Below are 22,917 nucleotides of genomic sequence, written 5' to 3'. Positions count from 1 at the left end.
TCCCTTCGTTTTGTAGTTATCGTATTAATTTATATTCAGACAGCCGAACAGACTTTCTCTAAATGGATTTCGTTCAGAATTTGATAGAAATATGCAAATTTGACGTTAAGAATATATTCCAAATTTCATCGTTCCAGTTCAAAGCGTTTTGAGTTATATTTGTCACAGATAGACATTTTCCAAAAATGTGTTTTTCGAAATCTGGGAGGTCTAAAACAAGAAGATTCGTAAACATCTCGGGCCCGATTTTTTTATTTTTTTTTGACAATTATTACGCTTTTACTATATTGCATATATGAAAATGTAAAAAGTGACCTCATTTAAGATTATTATTTTAGGTTTTCGTTCTATAACTAGCGACATTGTGAAGAACTGCTCCTTAAAATGTGGAAAGGCATGCTAGTAAGTCAGCTTTTTGCTTTTTTTCTCATTGCATTTAACCCTTATCACTCCCATGTCCAATCTGACTATGAAAGATGCATCTTTTTCACATTCTTGATAGAATAATGATTATAATAAAACCCGTATAATAGCATAAACTTTAATTTTTATGGGTTATACCAAACCTGTTACTATTTCTGAGATTTCTAGATACTAAAAGAAATCTTTATATTCACATATGTATAGTAATGCATCTCATTATTTTTCGGAGAACAAAAGGTTAATTTGTTTAGAAATGCAGTTTTGTCAATTATAAGGAAAATGAAATTTTCTATAACATTGGACTGAAAAATGAAATAAGCCCTTCATATCAGAATTAATGGGAATGGGTCACAGTTACTCTTCAATTTTCCAACAGAAACATCTCTTTTGCGGACAAATTACACTTTGGTAATATTCAAACTAAATGGAGTAGGCATTATCTCCACTTAGTTTATCTATTATTTCTAGAAGAATCAATAATTCAAGTTAACAACATCTTGTTCTAAACCGAGTTAATGACTTTATCTTTTAGCAAAGATACTTATGATTCAGTAAATACATATTTGCAGAGGGATCATTAAAAATAGAGAGAGAGTTTAAAAAGTTGTTTGTAAAAAAATTGTTGTAAAAGTAGTTAAAAAGTTTTGTAATACATAATTGAAAAGAATAATACCTACAATTTTTATCTTGTTTAGTTAGAATTGTTTAAGTTATGAAATCCAGGTAGAACAGCCAGTTGCACAATATTTTATTATTTAATGTTTAATAATATAGAATATTGCGGTTGTTATTTAAGCCCTTGATTTCGAATTTATTTAACTTCTTAATTAGACGGCACGTCATATCGGGGACAGTTATGGCCATTTTAATTCCTATAATAATATAAAGAGCTTTGAAATACTGAAGCATTTCTTAGTGATTTTTTTTCATTTTAAATTACTTAATATTTTCATTTAATTGCAGATTTAAAATTAAAAATTCAGTAATTCAATGCACGTATCATACACGTCATTGTATGCGAAGGGGTTAATATTACATGAAATTGTATAACACATGTGTGCTATTAGGAGACGGGGGTTTTTTTCCGATTAAGACAAATTTTGATTTTATTAAATGTTTAATATGAATTAAACAAAAAGAATATATTAACAACCTAAAATGGAAAATTCTCTTTTCAGTGAATCATCTTACAATATAAGATACGAGAAACTGGGAGCCAATGATCGTTTCGTAAGTATGCTAATTATATTGCCACAAGAATTAAGAAACAGTATTTGAATATTCCAAAAATGTTCGAACATGTTGCATAGCGCTTACATAAACAATCTCTAACAAATTTAGAGTATGCTGATTTTCAAAAAATATCCAATACACAGAATGAGAGTTGGTGCAAACATCAAGCTACATGCAACAATCCCTTCAAAATTCTGTAAAAAATTTGCAGCATTTCTTTACAGCATCGATTAATTTTCTGGCTAAGGAAAGAATATTGTAGATAACTCTAGTAGATTCTGTATGGATGTCATGCAAGTGAATCCCTTGGCTGAAAACTAGGCGACCATTTGGCGTTTTGGATTGAAATTGGTGGGTATAGGATCTCGAATATTCAAGAATCTTGATGATAATTCCATTTCGATTCAAGTTCCGGCTTTTTTGTACTAAATCATATAATCTCTGTGATTGAAGAAATAAAAGACTGAGATTAACAACAGAGAAGTGTCAGTTAATAGTCGAGAGACAGAGCGATAGTCGAGATGAGTTGAACAAGGGAGTAGTTGAGAGAAGTCATTCTTCAGAGTGTTGATTTTTAGCGAGTTTCTTGTAAGCGCTTTGTGCTCTCGCGGTTCTTTAATACCGATTCTTGCTGCTTTTATTGAGCGTTTCGGTTGTGTTTTGATACTAGGAATTCGTTTAGATTAAAGCTTCTTTATTTTTTTACTGAGCTACTGGAGTTTTCACCACGCACACACTAGGCGAAATGAATTGTTTCCATAATAACATTTAAATAATTTTTTGTTACGAAATTGCATCTAATCAAAATATTAGTAAATTATACAGCCTGAATGAGAATGAAAATGATGCAGTCTAAAAGAATTATAGATTTTAATTAAATTTCTTAATTTTTTTTAGAATTTCGCAGCAATTTTGAAGAATAAAATTTCTATAATGAGAATGTTCTAGCATTACTTGCTGGTTCCCCTCAAACGGGGGTGAGACACGCTAGCTTGGGGAAATCCGAACTGCAGGTAGGGGACGGATGATCATGCATTTAATATCCAATTCCACTGAAGTTCATCATATGTCTGTGCCACATGCCCATTAGATCCTTTGCAATCTTCCGATTTTCTCTTGGATTGACTTAAAACATTGCAAGAGATCGCTGGCTCGTTCATTAAATTAAATATCTTCGAATTGGGTTATAGTATCTACATTTTAAAATAAATAGAAATTTTTTTTAAAAAAATCAGTTAAGCCAATCATTCTACTTATTTTACCAATTCTTATTTCACATGAAAACTTACCACCTCATATCATCAGTGGTTGATTGGCTTTTACAATCACTCTTTTTCCAAAAAATTTCAAAACACAATAAAAATGCAACACAATCACAATAAAATCCTCCAGCTAAGCCTAAATACCAATTTACTTATATCGATACCGATCTAGAATTATAAACTTTCTATAGCATTAGAAAGTTCATGATTTAGATGGGGTATTCGTCATCTGTCCTTGTGAGAAATATCAAAAAACACTATTTCACTCTATCTTCTTTCTCTATGGGATAAAAGTGATAGTTCCCCACCCTTAATGAATGGTACTTTATCATCAGTTTTCTTGTCATAGGAAAAGTCAAGATTCCTAGATATCTCAACAGTGGATATCTGCCTTTTTCTGCCTATTGTGTTCGAGATATATCAGAAAATAAAATTTCGATATAACACGCAAATTCAACAACTGATGGCCACTTAGAGGACATAGCTTATCAATCAGAATCGTCCATGTTTAGTGTGCAAATAGCTTTAAATGGTACTTTTCTTTGTGTCATAGGTTATAGTTTATCAAATTTAGCTGACATTACTAAATAATACTTTTTATATGATGAAAGAATGGCTGGTGGCCAAAAGCGGATAATATTTTCTAATAATACCTGATTTTTAGCAAAAAAAATAAGATTTCTTAAAATATTAAAGCGACTTAAAACTTATTTCCTATTTTCCGCATGTTTCATGAAGAAATAAAAATTAATGCATTTCAATGTTTATCCTTTTAAATTTTTTTAAAAAATTTTATTAATACTTAAAATAAATCAAACAATTTTTTTAAAAATTATTTAATTACAAAAGTTACGTAGAAAAGGATGTCTTATCTAGAGATAATAAAGTTACATAACAAATATGACACTCAGGTGAATTTATTAAAATATTTTATGACAATTTTACTTATTATATTATTTCAATTGTTCCTCTTATAGATGACAGTTAAATATTGATAAAAAAAATTATTAAAATAATTAAAAGTGAATAAAAAACGAATAAAATACTTATTCGTAAAATATCAACCAATGAAATCTTCAAGGCTTTTTTCTAAAAAGAAATAAGTTACAGTGATTTCTGGGGCAAGATAAATTTAATCACTATCTATCTACATAAATATTGCATGAAGAATAAGAAATACTGCATAAAAAAATGTATAAAGCAGTATTAAATTTTTAATCTAATTTTTTTTCAATTTTTCAGTGTACTAAAGACGATATCTGGTGCAAGTAAGTACGATATATAATTTCTAGATATTTTATAATTTTTCCTTTCCTGTGGTAGATATATATATATGTAATGATATTTTAAAATCTAATTTCAATTTAATCTATTTCCAAAGTTTTATCTTAATTTAACCCATAGTAATATTCTAGAATATAGTAACATTCTAAAATATTCTTTTATTTCGTGATCCAATTCCACTTTCTCTACTTAATTAATTCAAGATAAGCTTTGTAAAATTGTTGAATCGGCTAAAAGCCTAACTTTCCCACACTCCGAGTGAAGGGACAAAATACCGCTGACGAGATAAATTCTTTTTTAAAAAGGTCCCTGTGTTTCCCTTACCTTGTCGACTCAAAAATCCCTATCGAAATCTTAAAAATATATTAGCACTGTAAAGAAATATTTACCCTATCAAAATCTCAGATTATATAAAACGAGGGATAATTTATTTCTCTCTTATTCCCCACTTCTGCTTTTGTGCCGCGCTGTGGCGAACGTGCCTTGTCCGCGTCTCTGCTAGTAAATAATTATGCTTACACACGCATATATATATATATATATATATATATATATATATATATTGTAAACACATATTTATGAGAGAAGACACTTAGTAATTTTAAAATTTCCATCCTGGGAGGCATGATTTATGTACAAAAAAGAAACGACGAGATACGTCAATCTACAGCAAGACAAGAGCAAACAGAGAGCGAAAACTTTTTCACAGTGGTTTTATACCATCAGATTCTGATAGGGATTCCTGGACACGAGTAGGCTTAGGAAAAGAAAATATAAATAAAGGGGAAATAGATCCGGAAATAAGAGAACATTTTAGAATGAAGTTAATGTGGGTTAAATTAAGATAAAAATTAGGGAATTGATTTAGTTTAAATTATATTTATTATATATATCTTTCTTATCTTTATCTCTTATTTCTTGATTTAGTTCCCTTTTTTTTATTTAATTCCCCGTGACAACACATCCCTTGCTCCCTCATATCATTACACATGTAGAAACACCACACTAGTCCTTATACATTGAAGTTTTCTTAGTACTTTCGTTCAATTGACCATATTGGTTTTACAAACAGGCTACATGTTTTTGAAAACAGACTAATATGTTCATTTTTTATAACTTTTTATTCGGTCCGACTTTTTATTTCAACGTATTATCTATTCAAATGGAAATATTTTGATAAGCTTGCTGGTAGGGAGGGAAGAAAACATACCAAAGCATTTTATATGTTCGAGAAATACAAAAAAGACCGTTTAGGCATATTAGCCGCAGTAAATGTATTAATGAAGAGTTTCCTATTTATTAGACAAAGGCTGGCCCATTTGTTTACATTTCAATCATGATCATCCCATTCTTCTGATCCGAATGTTTGTTATTTTTTCTCTCTTTTGTTGGACTTCCTTATGAGATGTTTTTATGCTATCTCTAAAATTTTTGTGTAGCTCAAAACTGGAATCACAGCCTTGATAAATTAATCTTTTGGATTCTTATGCCCAGGCTGACTGACATTGTAGAGGATTCATCATTTGCACGCTTTTGTGGGATAATGATTATTATAAAAGCCTTAAAATAGTAAAAACTTTCACATTAATGTTTAAGAATTATTTATTTGAAATAAGCAAACTGTAGAGATTGACTCCATTTATAGAGTGCATTAATCAAAAATACACAAGTAACTCTAGCCACAAGTCAAAATTAAAACACACATAGAAAAGTAACAGCGAAGAATGAAGAATTACAAATTTCTAGATCATATAAATAAAAATGCAGCAACTAGCAAGGGTCAAAAAATAAAACCCACACAAGCACAAAAGCATGAATACACATAAATATCCCAGTATGTATAGTAAAAATAATGTGTAGTCAAGAATTAAAAAAATAATAAAGTCAATAAAAAAGAAAAAAGGTCAAATAGAAGAAAGTCGAGAACAAGTCGCTTCAAAAATGCTTAGAGACATATCATGGATGTTAAGTAACCCCAAAAAACCTGTTAAAAGTCTTACAAAATTTATCCAAAAAGAACATTTTAATACTGTTAAATTGAGAATAAACATTTGGAAAAATACATTGGTACCTTAAAGATCTTACTGAAACAGCGAAGTTTATAGAACCTCAGAATATCAATGCAATCAACCGAAACATTGATAACCTTATTAAAAAAAAAAAGAACACAAGAAATATTTCGTCTATAACACAAACTAGATAAATTAAACATATCACGTAGACAAGAAGATACATTTTGGGAGTAAAATCCATTTTTCTTGTAAATCAAATACAATTGTAATTATCCTAGAGCTATATCTAAGATTTCTAAACATTAAAAGGAATTCTTATAATAGTGCATCTCATTACTTTTCGGAGTGCTAAGGGTTAAATGAAGCAAGTATGCTTCGAAACTACGAGAGATATCACAATATCTATTGGATGTGCTACATGTAACTGATGGAGGTAACAATGAACATTTGTAAATAAATTTAAACTGAGCATATTATGAACATTTTGTTATGACGACCAGATGGCAAGGGTACTCTGGTCAGTTTTCTCAGGGGGATCCATGAATGCTAAACATTAGTACGTTTGAATACTTTTAAAATCAAATGTTATCAAGAATTGCAAATGTAACAATGTTTTTATCGTTTCTTACCATTTCTAAGTGACGAATGATATCTAATAAAAGGAAAATAATTTTTCCCGGGCGACATTTACCCTTACTACACTAATGGGACTAGTTTTTGTATGCTTGTTTTAGAAAAATGCGATAAATTTTGAAATTGACAGATTTTTTTTGGAAAAGTTTTTATATTTATTAAATTTTGATCTAATCATATATTCTATTTATTTTTCAGAAATGAAAAAGTCATTGTGTTTGTCGTTTTTAATAAATTTCGGCTGACAAAGTTTGTTTATCAACCAAAGTTTGCAGTAAGTACTATAGAAACCTGCTCATTATTTTTCTATCTCTATTACTTCTATCTACGTACATAAACTACTTTTCTACTTCTATATACATAACTTCTTTCATAAAAGATAAAAAAATTAGATATTTTATAGTTGTAAACATTTCGTTGTGTTACTTTTTCACAATTCAAAAGGTTTTAAAGCAAAAATATTTTTTTAAAATAGTAGCTCTTAAAATATTTCATTGAAATTTGTTAAAACATTTCGAATTAAATTTTTGTACAATTACCAATTGGTGCTGCTCAGAGCATGAAATTCTGGGAAGAATGCAATAAGTAGAAAATGGTATACTCCAATCCAATTACTGACTATCAATAACAGATCAATCTGTTATTGATAGCCCTACCAATAACTGGGTCATTCTGTTATTTTTTGAAAAATAAAAGCATCATTCTTTATTAATGAAAAAAATAACAGTATAAAGCATGAGATAACTAATTATTTTGATAATCATATTGAAACCACTAAAAGTTGTCACTTTAAAAGAAATTTTCATTTGAAAATACTTTTTCCCATCATTAAAAGTAGTATCAAAATATGTGAAAAAGATTTGAAGCTCATAAACATGATAGAGCAAGATAAAATAAGTAAAATCTTAAGACATATTATGTTGTGTTGTGACTTATGGCACTTTATAAGTCCGCTGACAGTTATCTACCAGCGATTTAAGCCGAGTGAGCGTCTATTGTTTTTACAGTAAAGACAACTAGAGCCAAGCGTACGACTTAGCTACTTCATGCGTCACATTTGCTTACACAATCCCCTATTTATAGGGAGAAGGCACATTCACACACTTTACAGATAGAACACAGAAGAACAACCATTCCCGAACCGGGATTCGAACCCGGCAAGCCCAGATCACAGGGAAGACGAGCTACCCCTATGCCAGGACGCCGGCATCTTAAGAAATTCTTATCGAAATCCGTAAGGAACTGACTGAGATGAAATGTTAAAAAACTTGCGTGTCTCACAGCTGTTATTACTCAATGAAGACTAGGTATTGGAGTGAATCAGTGGCCAATTTATTGATCTTTAAACTGGTACTAAATTTAAAATCCTTGGCTTATTTTTTTTAATCAAATTTGTGTACAAATGCCAGTAATTGTCTACATATTAATAATAAGTGCTTTTGCCCTATATTATGGTGATATATCAGCCTTTGATTATTAATCAAAAAATAATTTCAAACTTTCATGACTCGGTAATTAATGTACATAGCATAATGCTTATATATGGAATTCACAGAATTCGGGAATTTTCGAGGTAACTCAATATATTGAGATATTAAAATGAAAGAAAGAAATCGTCATTTTTGTTTTTAAGAAGTTTTATTTTAATTCTAGAAATTAAGAGTTCTTATTTTTCTTAAATGCAACTAATTTATTCTAAATCTCTGGGCTCCGTAGTAATGGCGCTTAGGGCATTTCCTTGTTGGTGCAAGATATTGTACGATATATTGTACGATTCCTTGTTAGCGCAAGATATATATGTATCGGACCACGATGTGGTTCGATGTTCTGAATGCCAGTAAAGGTCGGAAAGATATTGTTACAATGATTTTCGGTGTTTTGTGCTAATAGGGTTGCTCTGTTTGTATCATCCTAATTACGCTATTAGTTGCACTTGAAAAATGAATTTTTCATACGAGTCTGAGATATGTTGTTTTTTAAGAAAATGCAGAGAGCAAATATTCGGGAACTTGTTTTTCCTCGAGTTAAATTTAAGAAAATATTTCTGAATTCAATGCAACAATCACTGAAAATTTAAGAAACACGAATAGAATATTGGTAAAAATTTTTACCTTTATAAGAAATGATCTGAACTTAGATAATTTTTAGTTCAAAAAATGACTCTGAAATCAAATGAAAATAATGATTTCATATACTATATAAAAAAAAAGAATTCTTCACTAAATTTTAATGTGAAATTCATATCTGTTCTGAAGTTTAATTAAATAATATTATTGTGGAAGAATTATTTAATTGATTATTCTATATAAAATATTGTCCATGCATAGTTAAAAATATCTAAAGCTTTCGTAGCTATGCAAATATAAATAATTTATGTACTTAATAAATGTGACATCAAAAAATCTAAACCTGAAACAAAAGTTACCTTATACTTAAGATAAAGAGGTAGAGAAAAATATAATATTTTTGAGATATAAAATTACTTAGTACCTTTCCATTGTTTAAGATTAAACTAAAATTCTTGAATTAAAAAGTTATCTGCGATAGAATAGACAATTTTATCGACAAAAGAAAAACAAAAGATTTGAAAGCTTGATGAAGTAAGAAATACGTAATTTAAATGTCAAGAAATGAAACTGCGATTAATAAGTAAAAACTGTTTTAAAAACTGCTCAAACGGGAGGAAATTTCCACAATTAAATAGCTCATTAAAAAAATGAGTGGTTTAGTTATTTATTGATTTTGAGTTGATGATTTAATGATTTTTAGTTATTTATTTTTTGAATTTTAAAATTATATATTTCATAATTGTCTTTGAGATATAATATTATCTGAAAGTTATCACTAAAAACATCGAAATTCCACTTCAGTTTTTTTGTATTAATTAAATTAAGTGTTACAAAAGTACTTTGAGGTACACGTTCACAAGTTTGGTAACTATAATTATGTTTGTCATTTAATGTGCTAATCGAAGGATAGACAAAAGACAAATTTTTGCTTTTAGTATTAATAAATATAACGGTATAACCGATATTAAATACAGACAGCTATTTCATTGAAAGGAAATCTTATTAATGTGTAATAAAAATGCTATTACAAAATTTTAAAATCATTTGCAAAGCTTTAAATTAAATATTGCTATCATTGTTCGAAATATTAATCTAAATCAAATAGTTCTTGATATATTAATAGCTTAAATCGCGAAAAAAAAAGATTTAAATAAGAAATCTGAAAATATATTTGTATGAAAATTTTGATATATTAGAAGAAATATAAAGTAACTATGCATTTATTGATCTCATCAAGGTAGGAATCAACTTGCTGTGGATTTCTGGTTTGGATATTTTTTTGGGGGGATCCTCTGAAATAATCAAATAAAATGTACGTTTGGATTTGTCAATCACGACATTTTAAAATACAATCTCAAAAGTTTTTACACATTTTAAATCATTTCTCTTTATAACTGCTATAGTATTCATTTTTTATGAATACTTTAATCCAGCTGATTGAATAACTAAGATGTATTTGCCCTTTTTACTTCAAGAATGTTATTTATTTAAATTACAAATGTTATTTTCACAAAATACTAATTATATAGACTTAACTTCATCTCCCATTCTGGTATAACATTTTTTGGGGCGGTGGAAGAAATACGAGCTTTTTAGTTTAAAAAAATTGTGATAGAGCTCTACTTGGATATTTACCCTGGGCGCCATTTAATGTAGTTATGCCTCTGGATGTTTAGTTTAAGTTCTCTAAAATTCATTCAAAAGCAATAAACTAAAATTCTACAATTCGAATATATCACAAGCACAGCAGAGGTACACGCAGTAGCTATTCCTACAAGGCATTACACGATATTATTCGATATTCTGAATGTCGGCCATTATCGAGAAGATAACTAAAGAATATAATTGGGTATTTTGTGTTATGGTGATGTATGTAGGACTAAATGCTTACACTTGAAATATTCTATATTTAAATGGCATATATCAGATAATAGTAATTAATTGATTAAATGAATGGTTTTTCCTCTGTTTCTTGCTTCAGAGTATAGAGATGTTCAGCTACATCGGTGGTTACATGGGCATGTGGCTGGGCTTGTCACTCATCTCCCTTTTCGATCTATATGAAACTATCTGCTATCTACTCTTCTATCCAATAGGACGGAAAATGAAGATGAAGGCAAAACAGAAATCGATGCAAGCTGCATTTGAAGCTGAAGGTCGAAATTTCTATTATAATCGTGGAACTTATTACTAATGATAAAATTTGTTTCTCCCATCATTTTATTACATTCAACAGAATTCCTTTAATTCTATATGCGTAAGACAGAATTACGGAAATCCACTATTCATTTTACTATCACGCATTGTTTAAGCTTATTAAGCATGTAGCAGTAGATACTTTATAATATATTTAAGAATGTTGCTTCATTTCATTGATTTGAATAAAATTCCGAAATTATTTTTGTGGTGTTTATTACTTACTAAATTATTAATTGTTCGGGCGAAACAATAAGACTCAAACAAGCAAGTATGGTCCCGTATTAAAAACTGAAATTTCAAATAAGCTGGACGAGATTTTTTTTATAGAATATTTTTTTCTTTTCTCATGATCATAGTAACTAAGATTTGTTTTTTTTCTGTAAATTTGCAACTAGCTCAGAAACAATTGTTAACACTATGCATTAAAACCTCTTTCTTTTTACTTTTACATTATGATAAACATTAATTTATTTTGAAGGTTTTGAAATATTCATTGTTAACATAATCGAACATAACTATTCGAGCAGGAAATTACTGCAATTTTATGGAATTTATAATTAAAATTTTTACCTTAATGAATCTATTTGCTGTACAAAAGGGAATCAAGTTCAATCGTTCACACATCAGTATCCGAAATGCTGCCTCAGAATCTTCTCTGTAATGTTAACAGTTAAAGAAAGTTGTCTTTTACCACAGAATGTTCTTCAATTTTCTATGAAGTTTTTGTAAGTATTAAAAGGGAAAATATTATTTAGTTTCATTTCTAATAATTTCCAGAAAATATATCCCGAGTTCCTATAACATATTTTATTAGAAAAATTTCTTTAAAAGATAAAGTGATGATTAAATAAAAGCAGAAAAAATTTTACCATAATGCAAATTAAAAACTTTTGAGGGGAAGCAAAAAAAAAAAAAAATCTTTATATTAGTGATTTGTTCGTCAACATTCATTAAGGTCGTTTTTGCTTTCGAGTATCCCATGGAACATTTCATTTCTAAGTAAAAAAAGAAGCGTATACTCGTGTATCGTAGATTTTTCAAGTAACTGCTTTGTCCTAATCAAAAACTTTGGGAGTCAAGGAAATTAGAATCTTAAATTTGTCTGAAAAGATTATGGTCCCCGTCTTTTACTTCTTTTTTCCGAATCTTGTGCTGAATTAAATCTGAGCTATAATTAAAATGCTCATTATTAAAGATTATATATATATATTTTTTCAAAAGCAAGCAGAAAGGAATTGTTATATTTCTTATTTTAAATATAAATTCAATTTGGAAAGATCTACCCTAAATAAAAATTTAAAGACAATAATTTGCGCATTCGTTTGAAAATTGCTAACTTTGAATATTTGATTGGAGTCTCTATGAGTTATTAATCAAGTGGTTTACTTTTATTTTTGGAGTACTCATTCACAGGGCAAATTTATTAACACTTATATATATGTATACATACTATTTCTATTGCCCTTGAACTTGAAACATTTAAACTCGTTGTTGTTTTCTCATACTCTGCCGGCTCACGTGGAAGTGTCTGACACATTATCATTAAGGTTGTGGATCGTCTAATTAAAATTAATTGATTAATAAAGACAAGCTAGATTATTTTTCCTTAAAAATTTTTCATTCAAATCTATGAGAATGTCTTCTCGAACAAATTTACTTCGTCAGCTTTTGGAAATAAATATTTTCCAGTTGGGAGAATTTACTCTTAAAAGTGGATTGCTTTCTCCTGTTTATATTGACTTACGGGGTATAATTGCTTACCCCAATATAGTGAAGCAATTAGCCGAAGAAATTCATTCCAGGGAAAAAGAAGCCAGCTTAACCACCGATGTTGTGTGTGGAGTTCCATACACCGCGCTACCCATTGCTTCCATTTATTCTGTTTTGTACCAAATTCCTATGGTAATGAAACGTAAAGAAGCTAAAAGTTATGGAACGAAGAAGATGGTAGAAGGTATAACGCAAAAAGGTGTAAGATGTCTCATAATCGAAGATATTGTAACTAGTGGTTCTAGTGTCATAGAAACTGCTGAAGTTTTGAGAAAAGAAGGTTTAATAGTGACAGATTGTATTGTCATTCTGGATAGACAACAAGGAGCAGAAGAAAATGTGACTAAAGCAGGAATAAAACTGCATTCCTTGTTTAATATTAATGAAATCTTTGCTACTTATTGTTCGATAAACAAAGTTGAACAACCATTGATTGAAAGTGTGACACGCTTCTTGAAAGATAATAGTTATGTACCTATTAAAAATAATCAGTCACTTCCTAAATTGCTTTTTGAAGAAAGGGCAAAAATCTGCAATCAATCAGTAGCTAAAGCACTTTTTGAAATTATAGCATCAAAGAAATCTAATCTTTGTGTTGCTGTGGATTCATTATATGCTAAGACGCTTTTAGATCTTGCTGATCAGTTGGGTCCACATATTTGCATGCTAAAAACACATATTGATATTCTTGAAGATTTCTCGGATGATGTGCCTGTAAAATTAAAAGAACTGGCTCAAAAACATAAGTTTTTAATCTTTGAAGACAGAAAGTTAGCTGATATAGGCAATACAGTTCAGCACCAGTATGGAAATGGCATTTACAAAATAAAACAGTGGGCTGATATTGTCACTGTCCATGGAATACCTGGTAGTGGAATAATTGAGGCTCTAAAATCTGCTTCCCAAAGTGAAAAGAGGTCATGTGTCCTCATTGCAGAAATGAGCTCGAAAGGTACCTTAACAGATGAAAGCTATATGAAAAAAATTGCCGAAATGGCAGAGAATCATCAAGACTATGTTATAGGCTTTATAAGTCAACATAAAGTGTCTGAAAATCCAAATTTTATTCAGATGAGTCCAGGTGTCAATATTGCAGTTTCTGGTGATTCATTAGGCCAGCAATACAGATCCCCTGAAGATGCTGTGTCAGATGGAGCTGATGTAATTATTGTTGGCCGAGGAATTTGTTCTGCATCAGATGTTATTGCAGCAGCCACTGAGTACAAAAACAGAAGTTATGTTGCTTATATAAATAGATGTTCCAAGTGTTAATAATTTTTATTATTATAGATGCTAGTGCCATTCCATATTTTAATCTATTTTTATGGAAACTCCTATTTTTTATACATAGAAATTTTTTAATATTTTTTTTTATCCATACATAATTAGAAGATGTGGATATAAACATTTGAAAATGCTTTGTTCCTATGCAAATTCTAAATCTTTGGTACCTATGTAGCTCCGCAAATCATTTCAACTTTTTTATTTTTTACGATGCTTTAAGTTAAATTCTTGTAAATGTTTCAGAACATTAAATATATTTTTATACTAGATCTAGTTTATTAGACCTAAAAAGTTATTGTTAATCTTTTTAGTTTTAGAAAAAGAAATCTTTCTTAGATGAATATAGAAATAATCTATATGTTTAATGTATGTAAATACATATATATATATATAAATTAAAGGAAATATATATATTGCTTTCAAATTAAGTTGCTATAAGCTTTGATTGATGTCTAGATAAAAATACAATAATTGTATGGAAGCAAATCGAACTATTTAATTGGTGCCTTATGAAAGTGTTAACTTATTTAAAGTTCTACAATGTAACTTTGCTGTGTGTCAATCTATTAATGAAATTTATATTTATTTACATATGCATAAAATTCTTGTTGCATATTACATTGAATACCAAGCTGAAGATTTTTCACGATTATGGTAATATTGACTTCTTTTGTCCACCAGGATGGCGAAATTTTAATGCATTTTTTGATGGTGTTGTGATTTTGTGAATATACCATAAGCTTATATCTAACTGATATAATTCCTTAACTACCTCAATTGTTGTTTTGAAGATTTTCTTCATTAATGATTTTTATTTAATAATTGTCAATAAAATATAACAATTTTAAGAAGCAAAGGTTTTAAAAAATATAATTCTAAGATATTGTAATGTGGTCATTATAAATTACTTTGAATGAAATAAAGAATTGGAAACCTAATGAAGTTTGCTTACTTTTATGTTTTATCCAATTGTTTGTAATCTTTAAAGCAGCACAGATGTTATGTGATTAATGTATGAAGATTTCACTCACCTTGAAGTGTTATTCTGATAAGACTCCAATCACTTTATATAAATTATACAGTATGATCACCTTTAAAGATAAGTTATTTATTAATGGATGAAGATTATCTCAAATGATGAAAAGGGATCACAGAATATCTCTTCAAACAATGTGTGTGTGGGGGGGGGAGGGGCAATAAGGGAGCATATTTCATTTTTTTTTCCTAAAATTATTGTCCAAAGATATCTTTGAAACTTTCTCTGTAATCATTTATCTTCTGTTGTGTTAGAAATTTTTGATTGATATGTGTAAAAGAATAATTATTCTCTTTTACATAGATAAATTTTTATCTGCATAAAAAAAAAATCATGTTTTAGAGAGACATCTTTATTTCAAAGTTAAATGATTTTCAAAACATTAAGGAAATTTTTGGAAACTTTCTTTGCCCAATTCTTTCTTCAAATGTGCAGACATTTTTAATATATGGATTTTAACTACGTTAAACATTGCTTTTTAACTATTTTTACTTTGAAGACACAAAACATTAACTCTAAAAATAATTCTTGAAGTTTTATCAGTACTTCAATATTGAGATAAACTTTGTTACTATTGATTTAATTGAAATAGTATTATTAAAAATGACAGGATTAAAAATATTGTTTTTTGCTTTACCTGCATTAATAAAATGAAGTCCTCAAAGTGAAATAAAATAAATTGAACATAACTATTCATTAGTTTTTAATATTTTTACCTTGCACTTCATTCATTTATTCTTAGATTGTACTTAGAGGCTTTTTTTGTTTGTTTGTGTATTTGAATAATGGTTCTAAATATTCTGAATGAACAATGTAGGTGGTGCATATGTTTGTGGCCTGGTTTCCATTAAAAAAAAAAAAAAACTATAATTAAAGATTTATTGAATTTATGTTTTTTTTTTAAAAAAAAGATGTTTTTGATTGTTTGTAAAAGATTTTTAAAAATGGTACTAAGAACCTTGTATAATTTTACTTGCATGGAACAGTCAAACTCGCATGTTTTAAAATTCAATAATGGAAGAGAAAAATATTCATCTATAAAGACCAAAGATGGAAAAACTTAAATTTTACATTTAATTTAAAGCTAAATTTTTGGAATCTTTGTTGTAGATATTTTTTTATTGAAAAATTTATTATCTTTGATTAAAATTATTTTTAAATTATTAAAAATTTATAAATATTTCATTTTTTAAGTTACATTTCTATACACACACATATATAAATGGAAATACTTGCTACTTAATTATGCACACACTGTGTTGACATTACATGTGTACAAAAATTTTAAATATGCTTATTGTATAAAAAATAGCATTACTTTAAGTTCATTACATATTTAAATGAAGTAAACATTAAATGCTCTGTTAACTGAAATTTTGATTTTTCCATTCAGTGCAGTATAAGGTAGTTACAAAATTATTGCTCAATTATAAATTTCTATACTTTCTCTTTCAAGTGACAACACATATTTATAATTTTTTTAATTCTCCCCTAAAACATTGAAACAAATCTTTGTCACATTTTTTTAAAAATACCTGTAAAATGGTACCATTTGTATATTCTAATATGGTGTGACTTATTCAATGTGATCCCTAAGGATAAAACCATAAACCTATCCGATCTACCTTTTGGGCCATTTAAGAATGGCTAAGTCATTAATACTACATCAGTTCATCTAACTTCTCTGGATAACTCAAAAGAAATATATATATATATTATTACTTAATGCAAGAAGGAGTGTGTGCTGCATTTAAGTAATGCAACACATGTATAAATATGACAAAAATTTAATATCTAGCACTTCTCCCCCCCCCCCCTTCACTCCGCTTTGAAGAGTATAATTTAAATTTTTAAAGGCTGTGTCATTTCGAAACCCAATGATGAATTTATAATTATTCTCTATTTATTGCTATGTTTCTTGTCATTATACTTGATAGTGAAAAGAGCTTATGTATTATTGATTCTATTTCTACGAATATAAATATAATCGAAATAGGTATTATGGATAAATATTTCAAAATTCAGTTAAAAAAATCATGTAAAGAATTTTTGTACAATGAAATTAATATATAAAATAAAGATAAATTAAAATGATCAAGAAATGTGGTCTCAAAAATTATAAGGTATGTCTAAATGTAATATTTTTTTTCAAATGAAAAATTAAATTTTTGATTGTTTTAGAATTTATATTGCACAATATCTTAATTCAAAATATTTTACTAAAAGAAAAATATAAATATCTTGCTTTATAATATAATTTTTTCATACACTTTATTTTATTCATTAATCTCATCATAAACTTTCTTGTGCATTCTACGTAATATCTTTTAATAGATATTTTCTATTATTACTTCATTCAATTGTGAATTTTTTGCTTGATATTCTTATTTGTTCCCGTAAGCATGTAGAACTGAATTCTCAAACAATCTATCCATGATTTTTTATTGTCTTTAATCTATACTTCTTATGATATATATATATATATATTTTCAATTGGTAACATATGAATATAGTTTTATTTATTTATTTAAAATCCATCTACATCATACATTATGATTAAATTCAAATAAGATTATACTTTGTTAGTTGATTTGCTTTTTTGTTTTGATGCAAGTTATTTTGATCCTATTGCTTACAGATGTCATCACAAGACTAATGTAGCAAAATTTTAAAATAACTCCACAAATATACAAAGATAATATCAATGATGCGATTTTAATAAAAAAAAAACTGAAAACAAAATTGATGAAATTAAGTATTTATGATGCTCTTCTTCCAATGATTCAGATTAAAAATGCTGAATGAAGCACTCAAGCAGAGAGTATTAAAAATCAGACATTCGATTTAAATATGAGAAACTGTTAGTTCAATTCAGAATGTGCCACCTAGCCAAAGAGTTAGGTGTTAATAAATTAACCGAGTATGTCCAGCACGAGGTAAGTCAATTTGATATTGGCCTTCTACATATGCAAGACCATTAATCAAAAGATATGATTTAATCAGTTATTAAATAGATGTTATTGTAAAATATTATTTCACTGAAAAAGTCTAACAAATTCTTTAAGGCATAGTTGTATTCCCCCCCCCCATTTATTGAAGGGGGGAAAATTGTCAAAATCCCCCATTCTCTAATTGAACATCTAAATTTATGAAATCACAGTATTATTCCAATGTGGAAATATACATAAAAATCCTGAATTAAAACATGTATTGTTCTAATTGAACATTACACCAGAGAAATATACGATTATATTAGATTTAGAATTCCTATCTAATTACTTAGTAATTGCTTGTTTTCCTATTTCCAGAGATATTTTTAATTTCTCATTCTTCACTACCTACATATTATATCTGATAAAACCTAAATTATTTACTTTGAAAATTGGTTTTCTATTTACACAATATACATAATAATACATTTAATTTCATCTGTTAATAGAAAGTCTTAAATCACAGAATGTTCTTTTGTTTATGTAATATACATTCTTTTAAAAATAAAGAATTTAGATAAATAAAGATATTTATAATGGATTAGTTTTAACATCCAATAATCTCTATAAATTAAGAAATGCCTAAAAAACATATTTTGAGATATAATGTGACTCCAAAACAACAACAAAAAAAAAAAAGTAAACACCAGGTCCTGAATGTAATTTAAAATGGTATATACAAAAAATTATGTCAATTCTGGAAATTTCAAAAATTGGAGACAGTGCCATATATGCAATTAAAAACAGATTGATATTTTATATGCTATTTTAAATAGAAAGGTTTTTTTTTTTTTTTTTTTTTGCACTGCTAAAATTGTTCCAAGATAATCTCTTAGTCGAGAAGATCCTGAAATAGAATGTAGGTTTTGTAGTTTCAGAGGATTTAAAATGGGGAAAAAAAATCCAGCCAATTGTTTATTAAGAAAACAATTTTATTTACAATTACAAATCAACAAAAAAAATTTTACAAAGTGAACTTATAAAAATTAGCCATTTGGAAATACCTTTTATTTATTTGCTTGTTTTTATTTATTTGTCCATTCTAAATAAAGATCTATATTTCCAGAAATCAGTACTGGATTTCAGATCACATAAGGGGGGGGACACGATTAATTTTTCTTTCTTAATAATGAAGCAGAATAGTTGACAGAACTACTCTGTATTAAAAAATTAATAAAAATTAGCAGACATTTTTCTTTATAATGGAAGAAATGCTATGGAGAAATTTTATTTCATGGAAGATCTTAATAAATAAAAAAAATTAGCCAACTTTTCATCTACGGAAGGGAAAGTACATTCAATATCATTTTTCTCAAACATGGATTTTCACTAGAATAATATGAACATACAAAGAATTCAACAGAAGGGGAAAAGAAAGCTTAGAAATATCATCAGATATAAATCACAGTAATAAGAACAACATACTGAAAGTTGGCAATAGCATCAACACTACACAATACTCATTAACTGTTATTATGAGACAGGATTTCATTTCTTTAAATATATTGACATAAATGATATATTAAATAGTATTAGACAAGTGCACAAAAGTACTTGTCTAATACTAGATTAGTGCACACACACACAAAAAAAGACTTAGGCTGAGAAAAACAATATAAACTATATTTTTTTAGTCCCATAATTTTCAATTCTTTAGAGAACTATTTTTATATATTAAGAAACCAATTCAAATATAAAAGCTATGCCTACTTTCAAAAGCTGTTCAAGAATAATTAGAAAGCCAAACAATTTCATCTAAAAATATATAAATTTAAATAAGGAACAGAAGAATTTAAATGTTTCAAATAAACAACAGAAGCATTAGTAAATTAAAAAAAAAAAGGGCACAGGTATAATTAAAAGTAATAAGCAACCCAATTCCCAGAGCACTACAATATAAAAATAACAGGTACAGTAGTACCCTATACTTTTATAACCTACTTAAATTCACCATACCCAATCCCAAAATATCCAATAAAGTATATGTTCATATAGATATGAACCTTTTTAATTATTTCTTAATCTGGCAATTACAATCAACAAAAACAGCAACTTGACACTGTAAAAATGTTGATGTCAAACTATCATTTTCTTTTCAAATTATTAAAATTAATACACATTTTATCACATAATAGGAAATTTAAAAAAAAAAAAAAAATCAACATTAGCTTTGCTTAGCCCAGCCAAGTTATTCATCAAATCCTTAAAATTACTACTTAACAATAAAAAAAAATAAGTTACACAGTAAGTGACAAAGGATGAAAATACACCACAGATTTTTACTGGAACTTCATTAAAAAATGAGCGAAGTAGATGATAAAATGAGTTATTAACAACTACTGTGATTATGATTTGGCCTCTGAAAACTATGAATTGCATAGTAGACTGACTTTGAATATTGGAACAACTGAGGCATCACAAATAACTATACAGCATGCTTAGTATATGACAGAACAGTCAATTTTTATCTCAGAGAAATGTAAAAATATTGCATGCAAGCAGAACATGCATTAATTAACAAAATAATAAGAATTAAATAAAATGTTTAATTATTAAATGCTATACTTACCAGCATAAACTAAAAATGGTGAAAGCAGTTTCTTTCTTATTCCGATGCCATATAAAGTAGATCAGATGATTTTAAAATTTACAGTATATGATTGCAATACATATACTTTAGGCAAATGGTACTTAACTTTATAACACTTTAGGTATATTCATTATCATTTACAGTACATTTTAGGTGAAACTTAAATCTAAACATTTGTAAGCAATAAATCATTTTTACTGATAACAATTAGCCCTGTAAATGATATTCCAGTTGTAGCATATCTACAATATATTTTCATATTACAAGATTTCATAAAGCATAACAATACAAAAAAAAATGTAGGTAAATATAAATGAAAAAAAAAAATAACTACCAATCTCTAAGAATTTTTTTTTTTTTTTTTTCATGCTGCATCCATATTTACACCATTTTAATGAATATTTCAGAAAAAGTAATCTGTTTAGTTACACAGGTTATGTAACTGACCTTAATCAAAGAATGCATTATTTTACATAAAATAAATAAAAGGACAGATATATTTTGTTTGTATGTATTATAAATTTTGACCAATATTTCTTCATTTCCCACACAAAGCTTCTATCTGGTCTCAACTTAAAATTGTTTATTACTTTGCTCAGTTATCTACATAAGATATGATAAAACATGAAAGTGACCTTAAAAAATTAACATTTAATTTTAGTCAACTATTAAATGATTTATTTTGATAAAATTTGGTAAATGTCTCTACAATATTAAATTATCTGTTTGTGTATGATTTATAGAAAATATAACAGCTAATCAAAAAACAACCTAAGTATTTTAATATATTTAAAAATTATCGAAATTTATAACAAAGAGAGAAAAAAGGGAGAAAAAAAAAAAAAAAAAAAAGACCCAAAACTCAAGTTATTCCTATGGTAGATCCTAAACACAAAGATTTGCAATAGAATTTAAGAAGGTAATACAAATCTGCTAACACATCAGATGTTTACTTTAAAATGTTTTTCAATTATAAACTAGTTCATTAACCAGTTAATGATCAGAATTCTATTTATAGAGGCAGTTAAAATTTGAACTGAAAACGCTTCAATTTTTTAATCTTGTCTGATAAGGCAATACTAATCAATAATTTTTAACTTGCATACACCACTTATCATTCTTATTCAAAATTTTTAAAAATGCTGCTAAGAATTTTTTTTTAGCTTGATTTATCTTAATTTTACTTAATAATGCAAGGAATTTAAAAACAATGTTCATTTTTTGATATTTTATTATACTTTGAAACTTTTAAAGCATATTTATAAATTCCCATTGTCTGTGTGGGGCAAAATGAAGATGAGAGCTTTCAGTATGAAAGTTGGCTTTCTTTTCTCTGGTGGGTAATGCGAAGACATTTTGTCCCCCCCCTCCAAGAATGGGGCAAGCTTTCTGGGGGGGGGGGTAGTTTCATGGACAATAATGGCCATTTGTACCCAATCAGAGTTCCAATTACAATGCTGTCATAACAACTGTCATTAAAATATCATGAATGCTACTGCAGAGTAGGGAATTGATGACTTCTTGGTTTATCTTATCAAATGTTTTAAATGCCTTTTTTTTAAACCAATATATTCAAAAATCTTTCAATATCAGGATTTAATTTAACTATAAAATTATCTTGCATTTTATAAAATTTACTGAAACCTATGTTTTAAATAGTTAAATACTTCCCTTGTCTATTCCTTAATGGCTAGAAATACTTTTTTATGAATATTATCAATTTCTAAAAAGAGGGAATAACTTGACAAATCTTTTGACTATCACCATGAGACATGTTTCCTATGTACATTTTTTTTAAAAACTGAACCATTTTAATAGAAATTACAAAATTATTTTAAAAACTGCACAATATTTTGAATTTCAGAAATGATGAAAATTATGTTACTGCCAAGGAATTCATCTTTATACATGATTTAATATTGTAAAGTGATGAAAAAGAATAAAACTGCTCATTTCAGAACATACAAAAATAATAATTCCATTAAAAATATTGAATGATATTTGTAACGAAATAAAAGCTTCAATTTATAATAAATTGAAAGCAGAATCCGACATCATGCATAATAATTAACACAATATTCTTCAACAAACTATAATAATGAAGCCAAAATTTCAGCAATAAAACAAAATTT

The 22,917-nt window shown here is 27.8% G+C and overlaps 2 protein-coding genes across 3 annotated transcripts in view; both read left to right on the top strand.

Moving 5' to 3' along the window:
- Positions 1–11,243, top strand: part of LOC129988970 (uncharacterized) — a 31,571-nt gene extending 20,328 nt beyond the window's left edge. For both annotated transcript variants that reach the window (XM_056097266.1, XM_056097267.1), the window contains 5 exons: positions 339–402; positions 1,602–1,653; positions 4,161–4,186; positions 7,046–7,121; positions 10,898–11,243. In XM_056097266.1, coding sequence (XP_055953241.1) covers positions 339–402; positions 1,602–1,653; positions 4,161–4,186; positions 7,046–7,121; positions 10,898–11,110 — 431 coding nt within the window. In that variant the 3' untranslated portion in view covers positions 11,111–11,243. The remainder of the gene's footprint in view (positions 1–338; positions 403–1,601; positions 1,654–4,160; positions 4,187–7,045; positions 7,122–10,897) is intronic.
- Positions 11,244–12,628: 1,385 nt separating this feature from the next.
- On the top strand, positions 12,629–15,057 carry LOC129987437 (uridine 5'-monophosphate synthase-like). Its single transcript, XM_056095420.1, has one exon. The coding sequence runs from the start codon at positions 12,745–12,747 to the stop codon at positions 14,155–14,157; it is 1,413 nt and encodes a 470-aa protein (XP_055951395.1). The 5' UTR covers positions 12,629–12,744; the 3' UTR covers positions 14,158–15,057.
- The last annotated feature ends 7,860 nt before the right edge of the window (positions 15,058–22,917 follow it).

The sequence above is a fragment of the Argiope bruennichi genome, chromosome 10, assembly GCF_947563725.1.
Source record: "Argiope bruennichi chromosome 10, qqArgBrue1.1, whole genome shotgun sequence".
Taxonomy (NCBI): Eukaryota; Metazoa; Arthropoda; class Arachnida; order Araneae; family Araneidae; genus Argiope; species Argiope bruennichi.
The sequence above is the reverse complement of the archived record's forward strand: the minus strand, read 5'-3'. Positions and strand labels throughout refer to the sequence as shown.

Excerpts from the sequence above, each read along its gene's own strand:
- LOC129987437 (XM_056095420.1), top strand. The coding sequence starts at position 12,745 with ATGAGAATGTCTTCTCGAACAAATTTACTTCGTCAGCTTTTGGAAATA.